At 71.6% G+C, this 18,634-nt stretch overlaps 1 protein-coding gene across 1 annotated transcript; it reads left to right on the top strand.

Moving 5' to 3' along the window:
• The first annotated feature begins 52 nt into the window (after positions 1-52).
• FURIN (furin, paired basic amino acid cleaving enzyme) lies at positions 53-17,412 on the top strand. Its single transcript, XM_075506535.1, has 16 exons — positions 53-256; positions 2,709-3,093; positions 8,481-8,579; positions 9,327-9,422; positions 10,015-10,143; positions 10,374-10,450; positions 10,797-10,885; positions 11,128-11,300; positions 12,284-12,496; positions 12,830-12,930; positions 13,065-13,168; positions 13,339-13,456; positions 14,433-14,612; positions 14,716-14,840; positions 15,282-15,398; positions 15,483-17,412. Exons 2-16 carry the CDS (start codon positions 2,914-2,916, stop codon positions 16,049-16,051), a joined length of 2,370 nt encoding a protein of 789 aa, XP_075362650.1. The 5' UTR covers positions 53-256; positions 2,709-2,913; the 3' UTR covers positions 16,052-17,412.
• The last annotated feature ends 1,222 nt before the right edge of the window (positions 17,413-18,634 follow it).

The following is an 18,634-nucleotide window of genomic DNA, read 5'->3' as shown; positions in this document are numbered from 1 at the left end:
GCCGCGCGGGGCCGGTCGGTCGGTCGGTGCGGGGCCGGGGCCGGGGCCGGGGCCGGGGCCGGGCGGCGCGGGGCGGGGCGGCGGGCGGCGCTGACAGCTGCTCGGCGTAAACAAGCGGCCCCGCCGGCCGCCCCGGCCGCCCCTGCCTGGGCCGGGCCCGGCTCCGGGGCGGGCGCTCCGGGCGCCCCGCGGCGTGACGCGGCGCCGCCGACAGACGGGCCCGGCCGACGGCGGGACGGAGCGGGCAGGCCGCGCGGTAAGGGCGCGGGGAGGCGGCCGGGGACGGGCTCGCCCCGCCGGCGCCGGCGGTTTGACAGCTGCGGCGGCCCCGGCCGGGCGGGACCCCGGGCGGCGGCGGCGGCGGCGGCGGCGGTGGGGCCGGGCCGGGCCGGGCGGGGGCGGCCGGCGGCGCCGCGGCCGTTGGGCAGCCGCGGGCTCGGGGCGCTGCCGGCGGGGACGTGCGCGGCCCGGCGGCCCCCGGGCGGGCGCTCCCCGGCGCCGCGGGCTGGGCCGCCCCGCGGGGCGAAGCCCGTCTGCCCGGCGGCACCCGGGGCTGCGGGGCTGCGGCCGCCCCGGCGCCGGCGGGGGAGCGGGCCGGGCGGGGGAGGGCCGGGGCTGGCGGCGGGGCGGCCGGAGCGGCCGCTGCCGGGAGCCGAGGGCGGGCGGGGAGCCGGGCCTCGTTGCCGTCGCACCTACGGGGCCAGCCCCGGCCCGGCCGCCCTCGCAGCCGCCCTGCGGGTGCGGGGGTGGCCGGCGGCTCGGCCGCGGCCTCGGGGCCGCCGTGTCGCTGCCGTGTGGCAGCTGGGCTCGGCTGGGCCCGGCTCCTGGGGAAGTGCTGGTATCCAGCAGCGCCGGGAAGGATCCTGGCCGGCTGCTGCCCTGTGCGTGCCGGATGCGATTGGCAGCGTGCCGCTCGCGGGGCTGGGTGCGGAGCAGAGAGCACGGCCCGTGAGCTGGCAGGGACTCGCATCCCCGCTCGCACCCCGCCGTGCCGCTGGCCTGCAGCAGCCGGGGCTGTCCTTGTGCCTCTCCTTCCTCCTCCTGCTCCCGGGGCACGAGGCCGGAGGTTTGCAGGCAGGACCGGGGCGCGCAGCAGAGCTGCCGGGGTCCAGCAGGGAGGGAGCCAGCCCGCCTGGCTGTGCTGGGGCAGCAGGCGTGGAGTGCCGGGGCTGTGGAGGGCCGGGCTCTGCACGCCGTGGAGGGGGCCCGTTGCAGCGTTGTCCCCACGCGGAGTGGTCACCGCCGGGGAGCCGGGTGGCTGCTGGCTCTGGGACCAGCGAGGTGGAGGAGAGTGCCCGGCTCAGGGACCTGCGGAGTGGGCGAGGTGCTGGCATGGAGACTGGCCGTGGCAAACAGTGTCCCCTTGTGCTGTGCTTGCTGCTCTCTCCATTTGCGCGGTAGCTGTTTCCCTTCCCTGGGGGTTCCGGGAGCCTTTCCGACTGGAAACTGTGATTTGGGCCCTGGCACGATCTGGGACCCGGGGCTCCGGTCCAGCCTCTGGCGGGTGCTCGCAGCTCTGGGTGTCTCGGCAGGGCGGCCAAGCCCACAGCCGGCCGAGGTCTGGTCGCTGAGGGGGAGCCGCAGCATGCCTGAATCGCAGCACCGTCTGCGCTGCAGCCTGCAGCGGGGTCTCAGGCGGCTGCCAGGAGCTGCTCTCCTCCCCTGGCAGCGCCGCAGGCTCCCTGCTCGCTGGGGCCGCTGCTTGCCGGAGGGGGATGGGGTTCCTCTGAGCACTGCCAGCTCTCACCTTTCCCGCCGTCTCTGAAACATGACCAGATAGTTCGGGGTCCCTGTGGAGCTCACACCGGCACTGTCGTGTCGTGGGCTTCTTTGCCCTGGGTGGGTCGCTCCCTGCTCTGCTCCCCGCTTGCCTTCCCAGCTTCTTGTGTTTGCCCTCCAACATGGTGCGAGCATCCCTGCGTTCCGGTCCCTGGGTTTGTGCTGGAGGTGACGGCGTGTCCCTTTTCCTGGTCCCTGTGCCGGTTTCCTTTCTATTTTGGAGATGAGTCACACCGGTGTCACCATGTTGTGCTCCAGAGGAAGGGCAGAGCTGAGCTGCTGATGGTGACAAGCAGCACAGCGCTCGGCGCTGCTACCAGGCGCTGCCTGGTCGATCGCTGACTGTGGAAGTGCTGAGGTGCTGGGGCCTGGGGCTCTGCTCTCCCTGGCTTTCCTCCGACTAGTCTCTCATTTAGCTGGGGTCCCTCGCACAGCGTCTGGGGGCATCTCCTTCGGTCTCCCCTTGGGACTGCAGAGGCAGGCTTCCCATCCCAGTTGCTTCCAACTCTGTGCCCAGATAGGCCCATCCCAGTTGGAGAAGGGGCTCCTGTCCGCTGCAGACCATGGCGGCAGGAGGCACGGCTTCCCTTGCCTTGCCTCTCCCCTCCTTTGGTGCCCTTCTCCCCTCCCGGTTCGTCTCCCGTGTTTGTAAGCACAGAGCGCAAGTACACATTGGGCAACAGGCAAGGTAAACAGCGGCTCTGGGCTGGGGCCCGCGTGCCGGGGCGCCCTGCGGAGCCAGGCGCCGCTGCGGCTCCTCGGGCCCCCAGATCCCGCGTGGCTGTCCGTGAGCTGCGGTGGACGGCGGGTGCTGCGTGCCGAGGCCCCCTTGCCGGTGCCAGAGCTGCGGCTTGGTCCAGCGGAGCCTGCCCTCCCCGGGTTTGAGGAGAGGCACCCCGGGGCCTGACCGCTCTTCCGTCTCTCTGCAGGTCGTGCTGCTGTCCCGGGCGGTCTGTCCCTGCTGCCGCCCTCCGGCCCAGCTGTCGCGGGCTCGTCCCCATGCTCTCTTGGGCTGAGCAGGGGCGAGCGGGGCAGAGAGGCCGGTGTGCCTCGGGGCGCTGACGCAGGGAGGCCGCTGGACCCGCCGCTCCCGGGACCCTCCTGCTCCCCACTTAGAGGAACCCCGATACTCTGATGGATCTGAGGCCCTGCTCGCTGCTCCTGCTCTGGACTCTGGTGGTTGCCCTCACTCTCCTGGCCCAGGAGGTGCTGGCCCAGCGTATTTACACGAACACCTGGGCCGTGCTCGTCCCCGCGGGGCCCCAGGAGGCTGACAGGCTGGCCAGGAAGCATGGATTCCTCAACCTGGGCCCGGTAAGTCCCCCGCTTCCCTCTCCCCGCGGAAGCGGTGTCCTCTGCCGGCTCTGCCGGCTCTGCCGCAGTCTGGGTGGGTGCTGGGCTTGGCCCTGGCGCCGGCTCGGGGGCTGCTCTTTCTGGCAGCAGGGCCACTGCATTTGTGCCCATTCACTGCAGCCTTCCGGCATCCGCTGCGTTGACTCAGGGGTGGTAATTAGCTGGATGGAGCCAGGGCCTCCCCCCGCCAGCGGGACAGTCTGGTGGCGTGGCGTGGCGTGGCATGGCACGGCACGGCATGGCATAGCATGCTCTGCCTGCTGGAGGGGCAGGGAGGAAAAGCCCATCCCAGCATGAGAAAATTGGAATGCTGTTTGTTGGTGGAGGAGGGGAGGGCTCCCAGTTCCCGACCGTGCTCCCCACAGCGAGCTGCCCCAGCACGGCATGGCCCCGGCTCAGCCGGGACAGCAGCAGCACCTCCTGGGTGTCCCCAGAGCAGACAGTCTGACAGCAGCCGCGTGTCCTCGGCCCTAAGCTGCCCTTCGCAGAAGGTGCGTCAGCAGGTCCCCGTTGCTCTCGGCTTTCTCTGCCCTCAGCCAGTGGAGGGACGGGGCAGCACACGCGGCTGTGCCGGGCCGGTGCCTCCGTCACCCCCCCGGCAGCGGGGCAGGGAGAACAGGGTGACGGCGAAGGAACCGGGGCCCCTTGCGTTCCCCGTGGTCCCAGCTGTTCCCAGCCTCGTCCCCAGCGCGAGGAGCTCCATGGCACTCTCCTCCCGGCAGCCTTGGCAGGGCCCAGCTCCCCTGTGCTCCAGGCCCCAGGCAGCCGGCTCCGCTTCCCCTGGCCGGCTGCGGGCCATACGCTCGTTGGTAGCAAGGGTGCTCGCAGGTCTGGCTCCCAAGGCGTTGTGAAAGCCAGGCCTTGGCCGAGAGCCACAGGGCCGGGCAGGCCAATGGCCGGGCTCCTGCTTGCCAGCGCGGTGCTGCGGGCAGGACGCGTCCCTGTTGGCAGGCTGCTTCTCGCAGGCCAGCGCTTGTCGGTGCCGCCGTGGTAGCGCAATGCCGGCTGTCCCGCGCTCTCGGCACAGGCCGATCTGTGGGGCTTTTCTCAGCCCTGTGCCGCGGGCGGGGCGCTGGCCCCTGGGCTGGCAGCACGTGGGGGCTTTGCCGATGGAGCTGGCGCCAGCACAGCTGCCGTGACCAAGGAGGGACCAAGGGGACCGCACGGGAGTGGGTGCAGCAGGGCTGGCCCGGAGGGACACCCCCCCGGCCCCTGCGCAGGCACGGGGAGCTGGACTGGCCCTGCTCCGTCGAGGTGAGGCTGGCGCTGGCGGAGCAGAGCCTGCGTGGCTCTGCCAGCCCCCACGGGGCTGCCCGCCTGCCCGGGGGTCTGTTGCCCCCAGAGCGGGGCGCTGCCGCCGGACTGGGCTGGCTCTGCAGGAAGGAAGCGAGGGGCAAAATCCCAGAGGAAATTGCACAACTCGTGGCTGTGGTGTCAGGACCTCGCTGCGAGCAGCTGCCGGGGCGGGCGGGGAAGGTGGCTGCCGCTGGAGCCGGCGGGTGCCTTGTCCTGCTGCCTGTAAAGAGCCCTGCGCGGGGCGGTGGGTACGCAGGGTTCTGGGGACAGGGAGCCCCACATCCTCCAGGGCTCGTGCCAGAGGAGGGAGATCTGTGGGGGCCGGGGACAGGCCCCACTGATGGCGTCTGCGCTGTGGGGACAATGGGGTGGCCTCAAGCAGGTGCTGTCTGCGTTGGGAGTGTCTTAGAGCCGACGTCAGGGCAAAGGACGTGTCAGGCCAGGGCTGCTGCTGTGCAGAGGGGACCGGGAGAGCGGCCTAGGACGTGTCCCACTGGGCTGGGTCTCTGCCAAGACCCCTGGGAGTGGGGGACGGGGCCGAGGTGCCATCAGCCTGCTCCCGGCTGCCAGCGGTGTTTCCCGTCACGCTGCAGTGCCGGCTCCCAGGCCCAGCTGCCAGGGCCGAGGAGCACCGGGCTCTGCAGCCGTGTCTCTGCCAGCCCGGGGGTGCCCGTCAGGCCCCAGGCTGCGGTGCAGAGCCACGCAGGGCCCTGTGGCTCGGCGGGGAGCCCGGGCCTGTTTGGGGTCCCTCCCCCTGAGCCAGGGAGGTTCTGTGCCAGCTCTGCCTGGCGGTGCCCGCCTTCTCCCTGCACCGTTCACTCTGCAGCCAGAGGCCGGCACCTCCCGGCTCTGCCAGCCCGCTGAGCTGCCGGCAGAGCCCCGCGGACTGCAGCAGCTTCGGCTGTGGCCGGAGCTGCTGGTCTGGGCACGTTTTGTCCCGTTCTGGAGCCCGTCCCGGTGTCTGTGCTGCGGGATGAGGCTTGGCTGGGCCTGGGCGCCCGCTCCCGCAGAGGGGCCGTGTGGCCCGGTGGGAAGAGCAGGGCTGGCAGGAGCCAGGCTTTCCCTCCTGGGAGGTTTCTGGGCTGCTGTTCCTGGGGGGGTGTGCCGCTGGGACAGGATGCGGCCGCCAGCCTGGAAGTGGGGGGGGGACCGGGTGCTTCTGGCAGTGCCCCAGTGAGAGGCCTCCAGGGTCCTTATCTGAGAGGATCCTGGCCTCAGCGTGGGGTCTGGACACTGTCCTCAGAGGCGTGCTGTCCTGGCGTACTCCCTGCTCCACCGCTGCCTGCGGAGCCGGGGCGGGCAGGCAGCCCCCGGGGCCAGCGGTGCCTCCGGCGGAGAGGTGCCAGGACCCGCATCTGGTGCTGGTGGCCTTGAAGGGGACCCAAAGGACAGTGTTGGGGGCGGGGGGGGAGTCAGAGGAAAGGGACGGGTGAGGCGGGAGCGTGGTGGTTCACGCCGCTGGGGCTGGTGCAGAGGAGGGGCCGCGGGCGCTGCCTGCCCCAGCCGGGGATGGGGAGCACTGGGGAAGGGCCCAGCTGCTGGTGCCGGCCTTGGGCTGCACCGGCCGGACAACGGGGGTGAGCGGCCCCGGCAGCACCAGCCCAGGGAGGAACGCGCTTACCTCCCACACCGCTGGGCTGCAGGTCCCCGCCAGCCCCTGCTGCCGCCCGGCACATCGCCCTGCTCCCCGGGACGCGGGCAGGAGCACGGGCAGCCTGCTGGCCCCGGGGCTGGCCAAGGTGGCCACGAGCTGTGGCAGGAGATGGGGGCAGGAGCGGGGAGCTGGCACTGCTCTCCAGGGGATCAGCCCTGCCCGCCCCAGGGATGCCCAGGGCTGGGGGGTGGCTCTGCCCTTGCTGAGGACAGGGATGGGGGGGATTAGGGTGGAAGCGTGTGGGCTGGCCGGCTCCTGGCTGCCATCGCAGTGTCTGTGCAGACCTAATCCAGCTGGGTGACCCGGCAGAGCCACGATCTGCTTGCAGGAACAATCGGAGCTCTGTCCTTACCCCCGGAGGGGGTGAGGGGGTGCTGGGGGAGGGCAGCGAGCCTGCAGCTTGCTTTCCCCTCTGCCAGCCCGGTGCAGAGGCTTTTCACCTCGGCACCTCCCCAAACGCTCTGAGCTGCCGGGCGTCCCAGGCTGTACTGGGGGGACACAGTGCTGCAGGGGACGGGCCCGGGTCTGTCCCCAGTGACTCTGGAGGTGCGATGCTGCCCTGACAGGCAGGGCTGCAGCTCTGCAGCTGGCTGTGCCCCACAGGGAAGGGGTGCAGAGCTGCAGGCTGAGCCCTGGCCTTTCCTCCGCCGGCCCAGGCAGGAGGAGTGCCCAGCTGCCGCCCGCACCAGGGAGCACAGCCCCGCATCACGAGCACCGGGTCTCAGGGAGCCAGCGTGGTCTGCGGCTTCCCTGGATAACACCAGCTGGCGCGGCGTGGGGTCGATTTGCACGCTGCATTGTTCCTGCCGCGAGCTTGCTCCCTGCCGTGGTCCAGGGGACGCACGCAGAGAGGAGCAGGGTCCTGAGCTGGCAGCTGGGGGCTTTGCCTGCCCCTTCCCTGGGGCCCGACCCGTGTCGGTGCGTGCCAGCGTGCTGCGAGCACCAGACTCCGCTGGTGATGGAGCCGTGGACACAAGTCCTGACCCCGGTGTTCGGCTCTTGCCGTCCTGTGCCACTGGTGTTGGGCTGCCGCGAGTCGAGTCCGTTCCCTTTCCTGCCCACGGAGCAGCTGGTGCAGGGAGGGCCGTGCCGCGCCGCGGGGGGAGCCCTGCGGAGCGGAGCAATTCCCCTTCATTCGGCAGGCAGGGGCTTGGCCTGCCGGCACGCGGTTCCCCCGAGCAGGGGTGGTGCAGGCCCGGCTCCAGGTGCCGGGGTGCGTTTCCCTCACCCCGCAGAGCACGGAGGGGCTTCGGGGGGAAGTGCGTGCCTTGGAGAGCTGCAGCCCGGATTTGCTGCCCTGGGGCTGAGGGTGCCGGTCAGCCAGGTGCCCCTTTCCTCCCCTGCTCGGCTCCGGCCGTGTGGCTGGCCAGGGTGGCAGCACATCTGCAGAGCTCTGATAAGCTCGGGGGAGTTCGTTAACTGCAGTCGGACTGTTTTGTGGCAGCCTGGGCGGCAGAGCACAAGATGACCTCTCCCTCGTGTTCCCGCAGCCCTTTGCGGCCCAGCCCCGCAGGTGATGGCACGGCTTGGGCCTGCCCGTGGCCGCTGCCCAGGCTTCACGGCTTCCAGCGGGGCAGGGTGGGTGCTCGGCCCCCTTCTCCCCAGCGCAGGCAGGCTGCTGGGCTGGGAGGCCCTGAGCAGCAGGGGTGGGGCCAGGCCAGCCTCCGGGACGCGCAGGAGGGGATACGGAAATGACAGCACCGGAGAGGGTTTGGGGTTTAAAAATAACTGGCTGGGCGGCTGCACGGCCTCCTGGCCCAGCTGGGCTGTGCTGGAGCCCCGGCCTGCCCCGGCCCTGGCCGGGCCGTCCCCGCACGCGCGGGAGCGGAGCCGTGGCCGGCGCAGCACGGCTCCTCGGCCGGCGGCTGCCCCGCCTGGGGTCGGGCGCCCGCGTGCCCCCTGGCTTTGCTCTGCTGGAGCCGGCCGTGCCCCGAGGTAGAGACCGGCACCGGGTGGGTGCTGCGGTGGGGCGCCGGCCTGCGCTGCGTGGGGAGAAGGGCTCTGCGAGGGGCCTGTCCAGAGGAGCGGAGGCTGGCTGGGACCCTCCCCGCCCTGGCTGGGGCCGCCTGGGGAGCGGGGTCTGGAGCCCCCCCCCAGTAGCAGGGGGTGCTGGCTGGCTCAGGGAGAGGGACAATTACGGACTTACTGCCGTGCGGGGACCTGCGGGAGGGTGAGGTGGGCAGAGGCCACGTCGCCGTGGCCCCAGGGTCTCCCCAGCTGCCTTGTCACCGGCTGCCGCAGCCTCTTGCAGGAGGTCCTGCGCGCGTACCGGCAGCCGCTCTGGAGCGGGCGGCCCAGCCTGCCCGGGGCAGCCCCAGGGCTTGGGGTTGCAGGTGGGGGGACAGGGAGTCGGGGAGAGTGGGCTCTCATGTCCATCCCGCTCCTTTCTCTGTCGCAGATCTTCGGTGACTATTACCACTTTCGGCACAGCGGCGTGGTGAAGCGTTCCCTCTCGCCCCACCAGCCCCGGCACAGCCGTTTGGCCAGGGAACCGCAGGTACGTGCAGCAGGGGGGCCCTGCCTGCCATCTGCGGGGGCCTGGCTTTGGTCCTGGGCACTTCTCACTGGAACGGGAGCCAGGACTGGGCACAAGACGGGGCTGAGCTGCCTAGAACCATCCCCTGGCATCGAGGCCTGTGGCAGAGCTGGGTGGGAGCCCGGCACGTGGCTGGCAAGGGCAGGGGGTCGGCGGAGCCGGCATCACCGTCCTGTGGGCTGCTGTGGTCCCAGGGCACGGGGCAGCCGCGGCTCCCTGGAGGGCTCTCCGTCCTCGCACGCGGGGCAAGGTGTGCAGGGCAGTGCCGGCAGCGCCAGGTGCCAGCGCGGCAGCGTGGCGGGGCTGCCGTGATCTGTGTCCCCTGGCTCCGGCCCAGGGGCCCGGCACGCTGGCGGCGCGGCGGGGCGTGCAGCGTGCTGCGGCGGCTGGCAGGCTCTCGGCAGCCTGCTGCTCGGCAGACCCCTGCGCTCTGACCCGCCCGCTCCGCTGGAGCGGAGCCTGTCACGGGACGCCCGGCGCCGCCGCCCTGGCACGGCCGGGCAGGGGAGGCCAGGAGGGACGGTCTGGGTGCTGCGGTGGCTCTGGCGGGATCAGATGCTCTGCCAGCCCGGGGCTGGCCGCGAGCTCCCCAGGGAGAGCCCCTCTGGGCAGGCTGCTGGCTGGGGGGCAGGGGGCCCACGGGGCTGCTGGCACAGGCGCGGGCTGCCGAGGGGGCAGCGGGGAGCCCCATGCCCTCTCTGTCCCCAGGTGCAGTGGCTGGAGCAGCAGGTGGCAAAGCGCAGGACCAAGCGAGACATTTTCATGGAGCCCACGGACCCCAAGTTCCCACAGCAGTGGTACCTGGTGAGTGCCGGGGGGGCTGCGCGCTGCCGGGCGAGGAGGGGAGCCGTGCAGTCGCGGCAGCGAGTTCTGGGGACACGGACGTGGCACCCGAGGGACGGCTGTCGGGCGGCGGCGGCTGCTGCCAGCCAGGCTGGCGGTTGGGAGCAAGGCCCGGGGCAGCCGCCCGGTGCTGTGGGTCCGGGGACGCCCCGGGAAAGAGGCCGTGCTCACGGAGCTGCGGCTCCCTGCCGGGGCGCTGGCGGGGCTGGGGGGAGCCCGGGGCTGGACGAGGGGCTTTGCCTGGCCCAGGAAAGGGGTCCGTGCCCGTGCCTGTCTGCGTCGTCAAGCTCAGGCACGAGCCTGACCTCTGCGAAGGGAGCTGTGTTTTTGGGGCCCAAGCACAGTCTGGGGCCCGGTCTCCTTTCGGAGTGGCCCTCCTCGGGCGGCCGTGCCTGGGTCCCCTGGGGCTTCCTCATCCCCACACCACAGCAGAGCTGGGTGAAGGCTGCTTCTTGCCCGCCCTTGCAGCCGGGCCTGGGAGGGGTCCGAGCACACCCCCGCTGCAGTGCCAGCAACTGGGCGCAGCTCCTATTGCCAGGGCTTCTCTCGGCAGTACAACACGAACCAGCGGGACCTGAATGTGCGTCAGGCCTGGGAGCAGGGCTACACGGGCAAGGGCATTGTGGTTTCCATCCTGGATGATGGCATTGAGAAGAACCACCCAGACCTGGAGGGCAACTACGTAAGTGTGGGGCAATGCCGCAGGGCGGTGTGCCGCAGGAGCCCGTCCGGACTCTCCACTCTGCGTGGCACAGGGCTCGTGCCTGCCGCGGCAGGACGTGGAGGAAAGCGATGGAGGTGGGACTGGAGCCTGCCCCCCCCCGCTCAGCCCAGCCTCAGGGACATGGAGCACAGGCGGTGGGGCTCGGTGGGCAAGGTAGACGGTCTCTAACTGCCAGATCTGTCTTCCAGGACCCAGGGGCGAGCTTTGATGTCAACGACCAGGACCCAGACCCGCAGCCCCGTTACACGCAGATGAACGACAACAGGTAAGGCGGAGCCCGGGGCGGCAGGGACTCGGCGCAGTGCCAGCCCTCACGGACTGCAGGAGGCTGCAGGGCTGACGGCACGCTTCTGCCCCACGGAGGAACCCCCTGCTTCCCTTTCTGATGCGAGCAGCATCCTTTGGGGCTGCCCGGCGCCAGCGCAGGCTGTTCAGTCCCCCCTGCTCCAGAGCAGGAGGGCAGTCGAGGAGCCCTGCGGGGCCCTTGCTGGCCACCCGCTTCGGGAGGGACGGGAGGCAGCCCGGGCGCTGGTCCCTCCAGCCGCGGTTGGTGCCCAGCCCTGTGCCTCTCGCGCCCCATCTGAGCACGTTTGGTCCTGTTTTGACCGCAGACACGGCACGCGCTGCGCTGGGGAAGTCGCTGCCGTGGCAAACAACGGGATCTGCGGCGTCGGCGTGGCTTACAACGCCAGGATCGGAGGTGGGTGCCACCCTGCCCTGCGCCGAGAGCAAAGCCTGCGCTGGGCTCCGCGGGCGCCTCGCGGCCGGAGGAGCAGGCTGTGCCGGGGATCTTGGCGCTGCTGGCCGGGGTAGCCCTGTGACGGCCTGTGGCACGGGGCGGCAGCAGCGGACGGACGTCTCTCGCCAGGGGCACCGCTGCCCTGCGGCGCGCGGCCACCCTGCCCCGTCCGGTCGCCTGTGACGTCTGCTCTCTGGCCCTAGGCGTGCGCATGCTGGATGGGGAGGTGACTGATGCTGTGGAGGCCCATTCCCTAGGCCTCAATCCCAACCACATCCACATCTACAGTGCCAGCTGGGGCCCCGAGGACGACGGCAAGACTGTGGACGGCCCGGCCCGGCTGGCAGAGGAGGCTTTCTTCCGAGGGGTCAGCCAGGTGAGCAGGAGGGTTTGCCGGGGGAGCGCCGGCTGAGCTCCTGCCTGTGCCCCCAGGTCTCCCTTGCTCTGCCTGCCCTGGTCGTTGTCCCGGCCCTCCCGTGATGAGCTGTCTTCCAGCCCATCTCCAGGATCAGGCTCTGTTGGTTTTTCCTGTTCTTCCTGCGCAATGGCTCTGAGTCAGGGCTCCTTCCACGCAGGGTGCTTATCTCGCCTTTCTGAGCAGCCCTGTTCTCCCTGCTCGAGGGCTCCTGCGCAGCCCCATGATGGGACGGTCTCTCCCTGCTCTCCGAAGCCCTGTGCCAAACCCTTGTTTCATGCCAGCCGCTCGCCCTTGCTTCCTCCGCCTGTCCTCCCACCGCTGTCCCTACGTGCTGTCAGTGCAGCCCGTGCCTTGGCCTGGCCGTGGTGCAGCCTGTGTGGTTCAGCCGTGCCCCGTGTTCCCCCTGGGATTCCCCGCACAGAGACACGCGTCTGCTGCGCAAGGCGTGCTGGCAAACCTGCCCTGCTGTGCCACGCGAGCTCCGTCACACGTGCTGTGAGTGGAGCTGTGGCTTCTGGGTGCCGAGCAGCCGGTCGGGACTGCTCTGCCGAGCTCCCGCAGCGCTGCCAGGCAGCTGCAAATCCCACGCAGGCAGAGTCAGCCTGGGTGATTTCCGAGCGGAAGAAGACATCGGTTCTTGGAAGCCCTGCTTCGGCAGGGCCTCCTGCCGCCCAGCGCCTTACCTGTTGGGGCAGCCTCTGCGGAGCTGCCCCGGCATCTCCGCAGGCACGGGGGTGCCGGGCGCCCAGGCTGGCGGGCTGACCGGTGGCGTCCTGCTGTCCCCCCATGTCCCACCCGCATCTGCTCAGTCTTTCCTGCTCAGGCTGCAAGAGCCCTGGGGCCAGCACCGTCCCCTCGTCCCCGGCTCCGGCCTGGGGCTTCCCACCCTGCGGCAGCGTGGGTGACACCGGTGCTGGCCCTCACTCTGCCTCTGTTGCTAGGGCCGAGGGGGGCTGGGCTCCATCTTCGTCTGGGCGTCCGGGAACGGGGGCCGCGAGCACGACAGCTGCAACTGCGACGGTTACACCAACAGCATCTACACGCTGTCCATCAGCAGCACCACGCAGTACGGTAACGTGCCCTGGTACAGCGAGGCCTGCTCCTCCACCCTCGCCACCACCTACAGCAGCGGCAACCAGAACGAGAAGCAGATAGTGAGTCGGGGCTGTCGGCGTCTGCGGGCCCGGGGCTCGCAGGGGTGGGACGTGCCATGAGCTGTGGCCACTGTGGGCGTCCCTCTGGGAGCTGAGCGGGCCACGGTGCTGGGAGCAGGGCTGGCCCCGCTCTGCCACGCTGCTGCCCTCGGGGTCGCTCCCGGGGCTCCGTCTCCTGAGTTAAGGGCTTCTGGAGGGAAGCTCCGGAGCTGCCCCAGGAGCGGTGGCTCTGCCTCACCTCCCGCGGCCCCCGCGGGGACGCAAGCCCCCGAGCCAGCTCATGGACTCGGCCGGTGCCCGCAGCACCTCCTACCCTGGCACTCCTCCTTGCAGGTGACGACAGACCTCAGACAGAAATGCACCGAGTCGCACACGGGGACGTCGGCCTCGGCGCCCCTGGCCGCTGGCATCATCGCCCTCGCCCTGGAAGCCAAGTAAGGGCAGGCACAGAGCGGGGCTGGGCTGGGGTGGCCGTGCAAGCCCCGTGAGGCAGCGGCGCCCGGGCACGGACCCGTCTGGGGCCAGGAGGAGCCGGGCACCGGTGCCTGAGCCCCGTGTCTCCCTGCAGCAAGAACCTGACCTGGCGGGACATGCAGCACCTGGTGGTGCAGACATCGAAGCCGGCTCACCTCAACGCCAACGACTGGGTCACCAACGGTGTTGGCCGTAAAGGTACCGGGGTGCTGGGGACGGACCAGGGTCTCCCATTCCCGTAAGCGCCGCTAGCCCGGGGGTGCTGGGGCAGAGCACCCTGGCAGCCCTGGGGGGCAGGAGGCCCTGGTGAGCCGTGCAGCGCGGCCGGGGACCCCCAGGAGCGGCACTGACCCCCTCTCTGTCCACAGTCAGCCACTCCTATGGCTACGGCCTGCTGGATGCTGGGGCCATGGTGAGCCTGGCCAAGAACTGGACCACGGTGGGACCTCAGAGGAAGTGCGTCATCGATGTCCTCACGGAGCCAAAGTAAGGGCTGGTGAGCCCAGGAGGGCATCGCCCAGCGTCCGCCCCACGCCCTGGGCCCAGGGTGGGGAGTGAGGAGGATCTCGGGGGCTGAGCTGCCTCCGAGACCCCAGACCGTCCTCCTGCGAGAGCCTGGGGAGAGCCGGGAAAGCTGCCTTCAGCTGTCCAGCGCCGACATCGACCGCTGAGCCTGCCCGCTCCTGCTGGGGCTGGGCCGGGTGCGGCGGGGGCGCGGGCAGGCTGGGGCGCTGCGGTTTGGGAGCAGCCAGCACGAGTCATCCCCAGACAGAGGGGCTTTTCAGGGGTCAGACAGAAGCTCCTTTTACTCCCGCTTGGCCGCTGCCACCGCAGCGCAGCATGTGCCGAGTCTCGTGTGCAGCCGGGGTGCTCCCTGGGGGCTCTCGGCAGGGGCTGGGGGGGCGTCCCTGGGCGTGGAGGAAGCCAGGGCTGGGCCCTGCCCCGGTCCCCTGGGACCCAGCCCTGCCCGTCCTGAGCGGGCACTCCTTGTGACCGGCGTCCTGCGCTGGCACCAGGGCCGGCGCTGCGGGCGGCTGCGGGGGGGCCGGCCGCACATGAGCAGTGGGATGGGGACGGCTGTGTCCTGTCCCTGGCCGCACCGTGCAGGGTGGAGCCAGCCCTGTGGCGGGCGAAGAAAGGGCCCATTCAGGGCTGGCAGAGAGCGGCGGCTGGGGAAGCGGCACCGGGCAGCGTGTGCTCGGCAGAGCAAACCCCCCCGCGCCCGGGAACCGGGGCAGGCGCATGCGGGCGAGGTCGAGTGCTGCCCGGCCGTCTGCTGCCTGCGCCCCGTCCGGGGATGGCAGAGACGCACCAGCCGCTGGGGGATTGCCTCGGGCTCCAGCCGCCCCGGCGCACGGCGCCCGGTTCCCGGGGCAGCCACGAAGCCCCGCAGCGGGGACCGGGGCGCCCTGCCGCGTGCCCCCGGGCTGGGACCAGGCTCACTCTTGCCTGTCCTCGGCAGGGACATCGGGAAGCACCTGGAGGTGCGGCGGAAGGTGGACGCCTGCCTGGGGAAAGCCAACTACATCAGCCGGCTGGAGCACGTGCAGGCCAGGCTGACGCTGTCCTACAACCGGCGAGGGGACTTGGCCATCCACCTCGTCAGTCCCATGGGCACCCGCTCCACCCTCCTGGCCGCCAGGTAGGTGCCGGGCTGCGGGGTGCCCCGGGGCAGCCCCAGGCCTGGGCTGGCACGAGTGGGTTTGTGGGCCACTGGCACCCACCTCTCGCCCCCCCTCGCCCAGGCCCCACGACTTCTCGGCCGACGGCTTCAACGACTGGGCCTTCATGACAACGCACTCGTGGGACGAGGACCCCTCCGGGGAATGGGTGCTGGAGATCGAGAACACCAGCGATGCCAACAACTACGGTAGGGCTGGGCCGGCCTCGCCCCCACCGCTGCCTCCCTCGGAGCCCAGGGTGGGAGCGGGAGCAGCGCAGGCCCCCGGCGTCCCCCAGCGCCCCGGAGCAGAGGGGCCAGTGCCACCTCGGACGCTTTGCAGCGACCCGGCTGGGGAGAGGCTGGAGCTGGGTATGCGGGAAGGGGATGCAGCTGCTCCGGGTGGCGGGGGTCTGGGGTAGCGGGTGCCCCCTGCCAGCTGGCCTGGCCCCCCCCGCCCTGCGGGCAGCCCTGCGGGCAGCCCTGCGCAGGGGCATGGTCCCACTCGGGCGCTCTTCCGGGCGGCGGGCGCAGCCCCGCCGCCCCCTGACAGCCCATGGCGGGGACCAGCGTAAGCCCCCTCCCTGTGCCTGTTCCGAGCGCGGGCGGTGCCGCGGGCGCGTCGGTGGTCCTCACCCCCTGTCGTTGCAGGCACGCTGACCAAGTTCACGCTCGTGCTGTACGGGACGGCCACCGACTCCCCCAGCCTCTCCAACCAGCTGGAGAGCAGCGGCTGCAAGACCCTGACCCCCAGCCAGACCTGCGTGGGTGAGTGCGGGGCCAGCGGGGAGGGGAGGGGTGTGCGGGGCGCAGGCGGCCCCCCCGCCCGCGCTGACCCTGCCTTTCCCGCAGTCTGCGAGGAGGGGTACTACCTGCACCAGAAGAGCTGCCTGAAGCGCTGCCCTCCCGGCTTCGCGCCTGGCATCCAGAACACGCACTACACCCTGGAGAACAGCGTGGAGCCCATCGCACCCCACCTCTGCCTGCCCTGCCACCCCTCCTGCGCCACCTGCACGGGGCCCGGCCCCAACCAGTGCCTGACCTGCCCCGCGCACTCCCACTTCAGCAGCCTGGACCTCTCCTGCTCCCACCAGACGCAGAGCAGCCGCGCGTCCCCCGCCCTGGCGGCCAGCGAGGGGCTGGCTGAGGCCCCTCCTCCAGCCAACCTGCCCATCCTCATCGCCAGCCTCAGCTGTGTCCTCATCGTCGTCATCTTCGTCACCATCTTCCTGGTGCTGCAGGCACGCTCAGGCTTCAGCCTGCGGGGCGTGAAGGTCTACGCCCTGGACAGCGGGATCATCTCCTACAAGGGGCTCCCCTCCGACATCTGGCAGGAGGAGGGCCCCTCCGAGTCGGACGGTGAGGAGTACGAGGCCCACAGCGAGAGGACTGCCTTCATCAGAGACCAAAGTGCCCTTTGATGAGCCCTCCCGCCCCTCCCTCCTCCCTGCCCAGCACCGCAGGGCCGGGGCAGGCGAGGCCGAGGGGCCCCGGACTCTGCCCCCGTCCCCCTCCCTCACCGCAGCAGCCCGGGGCTCCCCCCCCGCCGGCACTGGCCCTCGGCCCTGGCCTGGGCGCCCGGGCACGGCCCTGCCAGCACCGTCCCCAGCTCGGCACCGTCCAAGTCCCGCACCATCTCTCTTGGCCCCGCGTCCATCCTGTACCCCACGCCGGGGTGTCTGATGGCAGCGGGGCCCCTGGCACTCGCTGGACCTGCGCTGGCAGCCGTGTCCCCCGTCCCAGGCGCGCGGCTGCTGCTGGGGGTCAGGCGCGTCCCCCAGGGTGGGCGACGCGTGGGGTCCCTGGGTTGTCAGTGCTCAGGCCGGGCCGGCCGGGGCAGGGGCGGCTCTGCCCTGAGCCGAGACGCGCTCTGCCCCACCGGGGCCCAGCCCAGCCCGTGGCACGGCGTCCCCCTGCCCCTGCTGCCCTCGGCACCGCCGGGCCTCTGCCGCTGGCCCTGGCTCGACCCGCCGCGTCCCGGCTCCCCGCCACCTCCGAGGGCCTGCCTGCCTCCGCCCGCGCCCTTCAACAGCAATAATGGCCAGGCCTCAGCCTGCGCCGCCTGCTTGCCCGCTGCCTGCCCGTCCCACCGCGGCTGCGGCTGCCTGCAGTGCGGACGGGAGTCCCCCCGCACCAGAGAGCGTGGGGCAGGGCAGCGCCTTCCCCTGTGCCCGAGGCTCAGCCCCCCCCAGCGCGGGCAGGGACCCCTTGCACAGACCCTGCCCTGCGGGGCGGCCCCGGGCCCCCCCGTGTTTTGCCCCCGGGCAGGGCCGCGCGTGCCGCCGGCCGGGGCGGTCGGGCAGCGCCGGTGCCCGCGCTGCCCTGGCTCTGCCTGCACCCTGCCGGTGCCGGGCAGAGCCCGGCGTCCCTGCGGCCCCGGCCCCCAGTGCGCCCCTGCCCCCCGACGTGCCTTGCCCCCACTTGGTGACAATCCGTTCTGCTCCCTGCCGGAGCCCCCTCCCGGCGCCGCTGCCCCCGCTGCCCCTTCCCCGCGGGCTGGGGGCCGGTGCTGCGAGCCCCTTCGCCGTCCGCCGCCGCGCACCGGGGCCGTGGCACGGGCTCCCACCCGCCCCGTGCCAGCACCAGCCCCGGCCCGCCGCGGACGGAGCTGCCGGCCAGGGGCCACAGGACTATTTTTCTATAATAACTTTTTGGTGCACAGTAATTTTTTCTTGTAATTTAATCAGCCGGGAGCTGCCTCCTGAGCCTGTTTTTAATTTAATGGATGTGGATATAACGCTAGAGAGACTGAGTTATTAAATGTTCAGAACTATGCAAACCAGCTCCGCTGCCTGTGCTCTGTGTGCCGCGACCGTGGGTGGCCCCGGCCGGCACGGGCAGGCAGTCCCGGGGGGTGGGAGGGCGCAGGGCCCCCGGGGCGCCCGGATCGGCTCCGCAGCCGCAGGAGGGGGCCTGGGGCCCTGCCTGCAGCCCTGCCTGCAGCCCTGCCTGCAGCCGGGGCCGGGGCACGGTGCTGAGGTGTGCCCCCGCTGTGCAGGCAGGGAGCCCCGGCTGCTGTGCTGCCCGCCATAGTGCGGCTGCAGGGGCCTGCAGCCCTGGTCAGCACCGAGAAGCCCCCTGGGAGGTCATGAGCCCCCCGAGCCAGGGGCTGCCCTGCCCGGGCTGCGGGCAGGAGCCAGTGCTGGGCCGGGGCTGCTGTCTGGGGACGCGGTGGGGACTTGGCACCCGGGTAGGGACCAGCCCGCTCGCCTGAGCGATGGGAAGCAGCTGCTTATTGGGAACCCGCAGAGAGGGGAGCTAATTCGGGAACCGGCTGCAGTAGGTGGAGGGCGGGGGGGGGGCAAATGCTTGGGGGGACTTGCATCCCTTTCCCACAGTGCGTGAGCTGAGCCCCTCCACTGCAGCCTGGGGACCGGCTGAGCTTGCACGCTGCGGCCCCTGTGTCCAGCAGCACCCTGCAGCCAGAGCACGGTGCCCACAGGGCGGCCCTGGGGCAGGGACGGCCGGGCCGGACTTGGGACCCGCTCATGCCATGGGCAAGCCCCAGGCAGAGCCTGCCGCAGCCCCAGCGAGCCCCCCGCGGGGTCCTGGGCCCCCGGGAGGGTCTGTTGCACTCGCTTGCAGAGGCAGCTCCTTTCTGCAGAGCCTCGGCCTCGCCATGCCCGTGGCCACGGCGGCTTCCTGTGGTCCGCAGCGAGCTCCCCGCGGCATGCAGGCAACTGCAGGCGCTTCTCAGCCGGCTCTTCCTTTTCTCATGGGGCCGGGACGGGGCCAGGTCCCCGCTGTCCCTCAGCTGACGGCTGCGTGGGTCTGAGCTGGCAGCTCGCGGGCCAGGAGCAGCCGGGCACCGTGGGCGGGCTGCGGCCATCAGGTGCTGCAGCAACGGCTCCCACCAGGGAGCACGCAGAGGCCGCAGCCCCACCGGGCTCTGCAGGCTGTGGGGGGGCGGATGGAGGATGTGAAACTGGGAGAGCTGTGGTGTGGCCCACAGCAACCTTCCTGTTGCAGGCAGCGATGGGGGCTTCCAGGGAAGGAGAGCTTCT

The sequence above is a fragment of the Mycteria americana genome, chromosome 6 (genome assembly GCF_035582795.1).
Source record: "Mycteria americana isolate JAX WOST 10 ecotype Jacksonville Zoo and Gardens chromosome 6, USCA_MyAme_1.0, whole genome shotgun sequence".
Classification (NCBI taxonomy): Eukaryota; Metazoa; Chordata; class Aves; order Ciconiiformes; family Ciconiidae; genus Mycteria; species Mycteria americana.
This window is presented reverse-complemented; position numbering and strand designations above follow the sequence as displayed.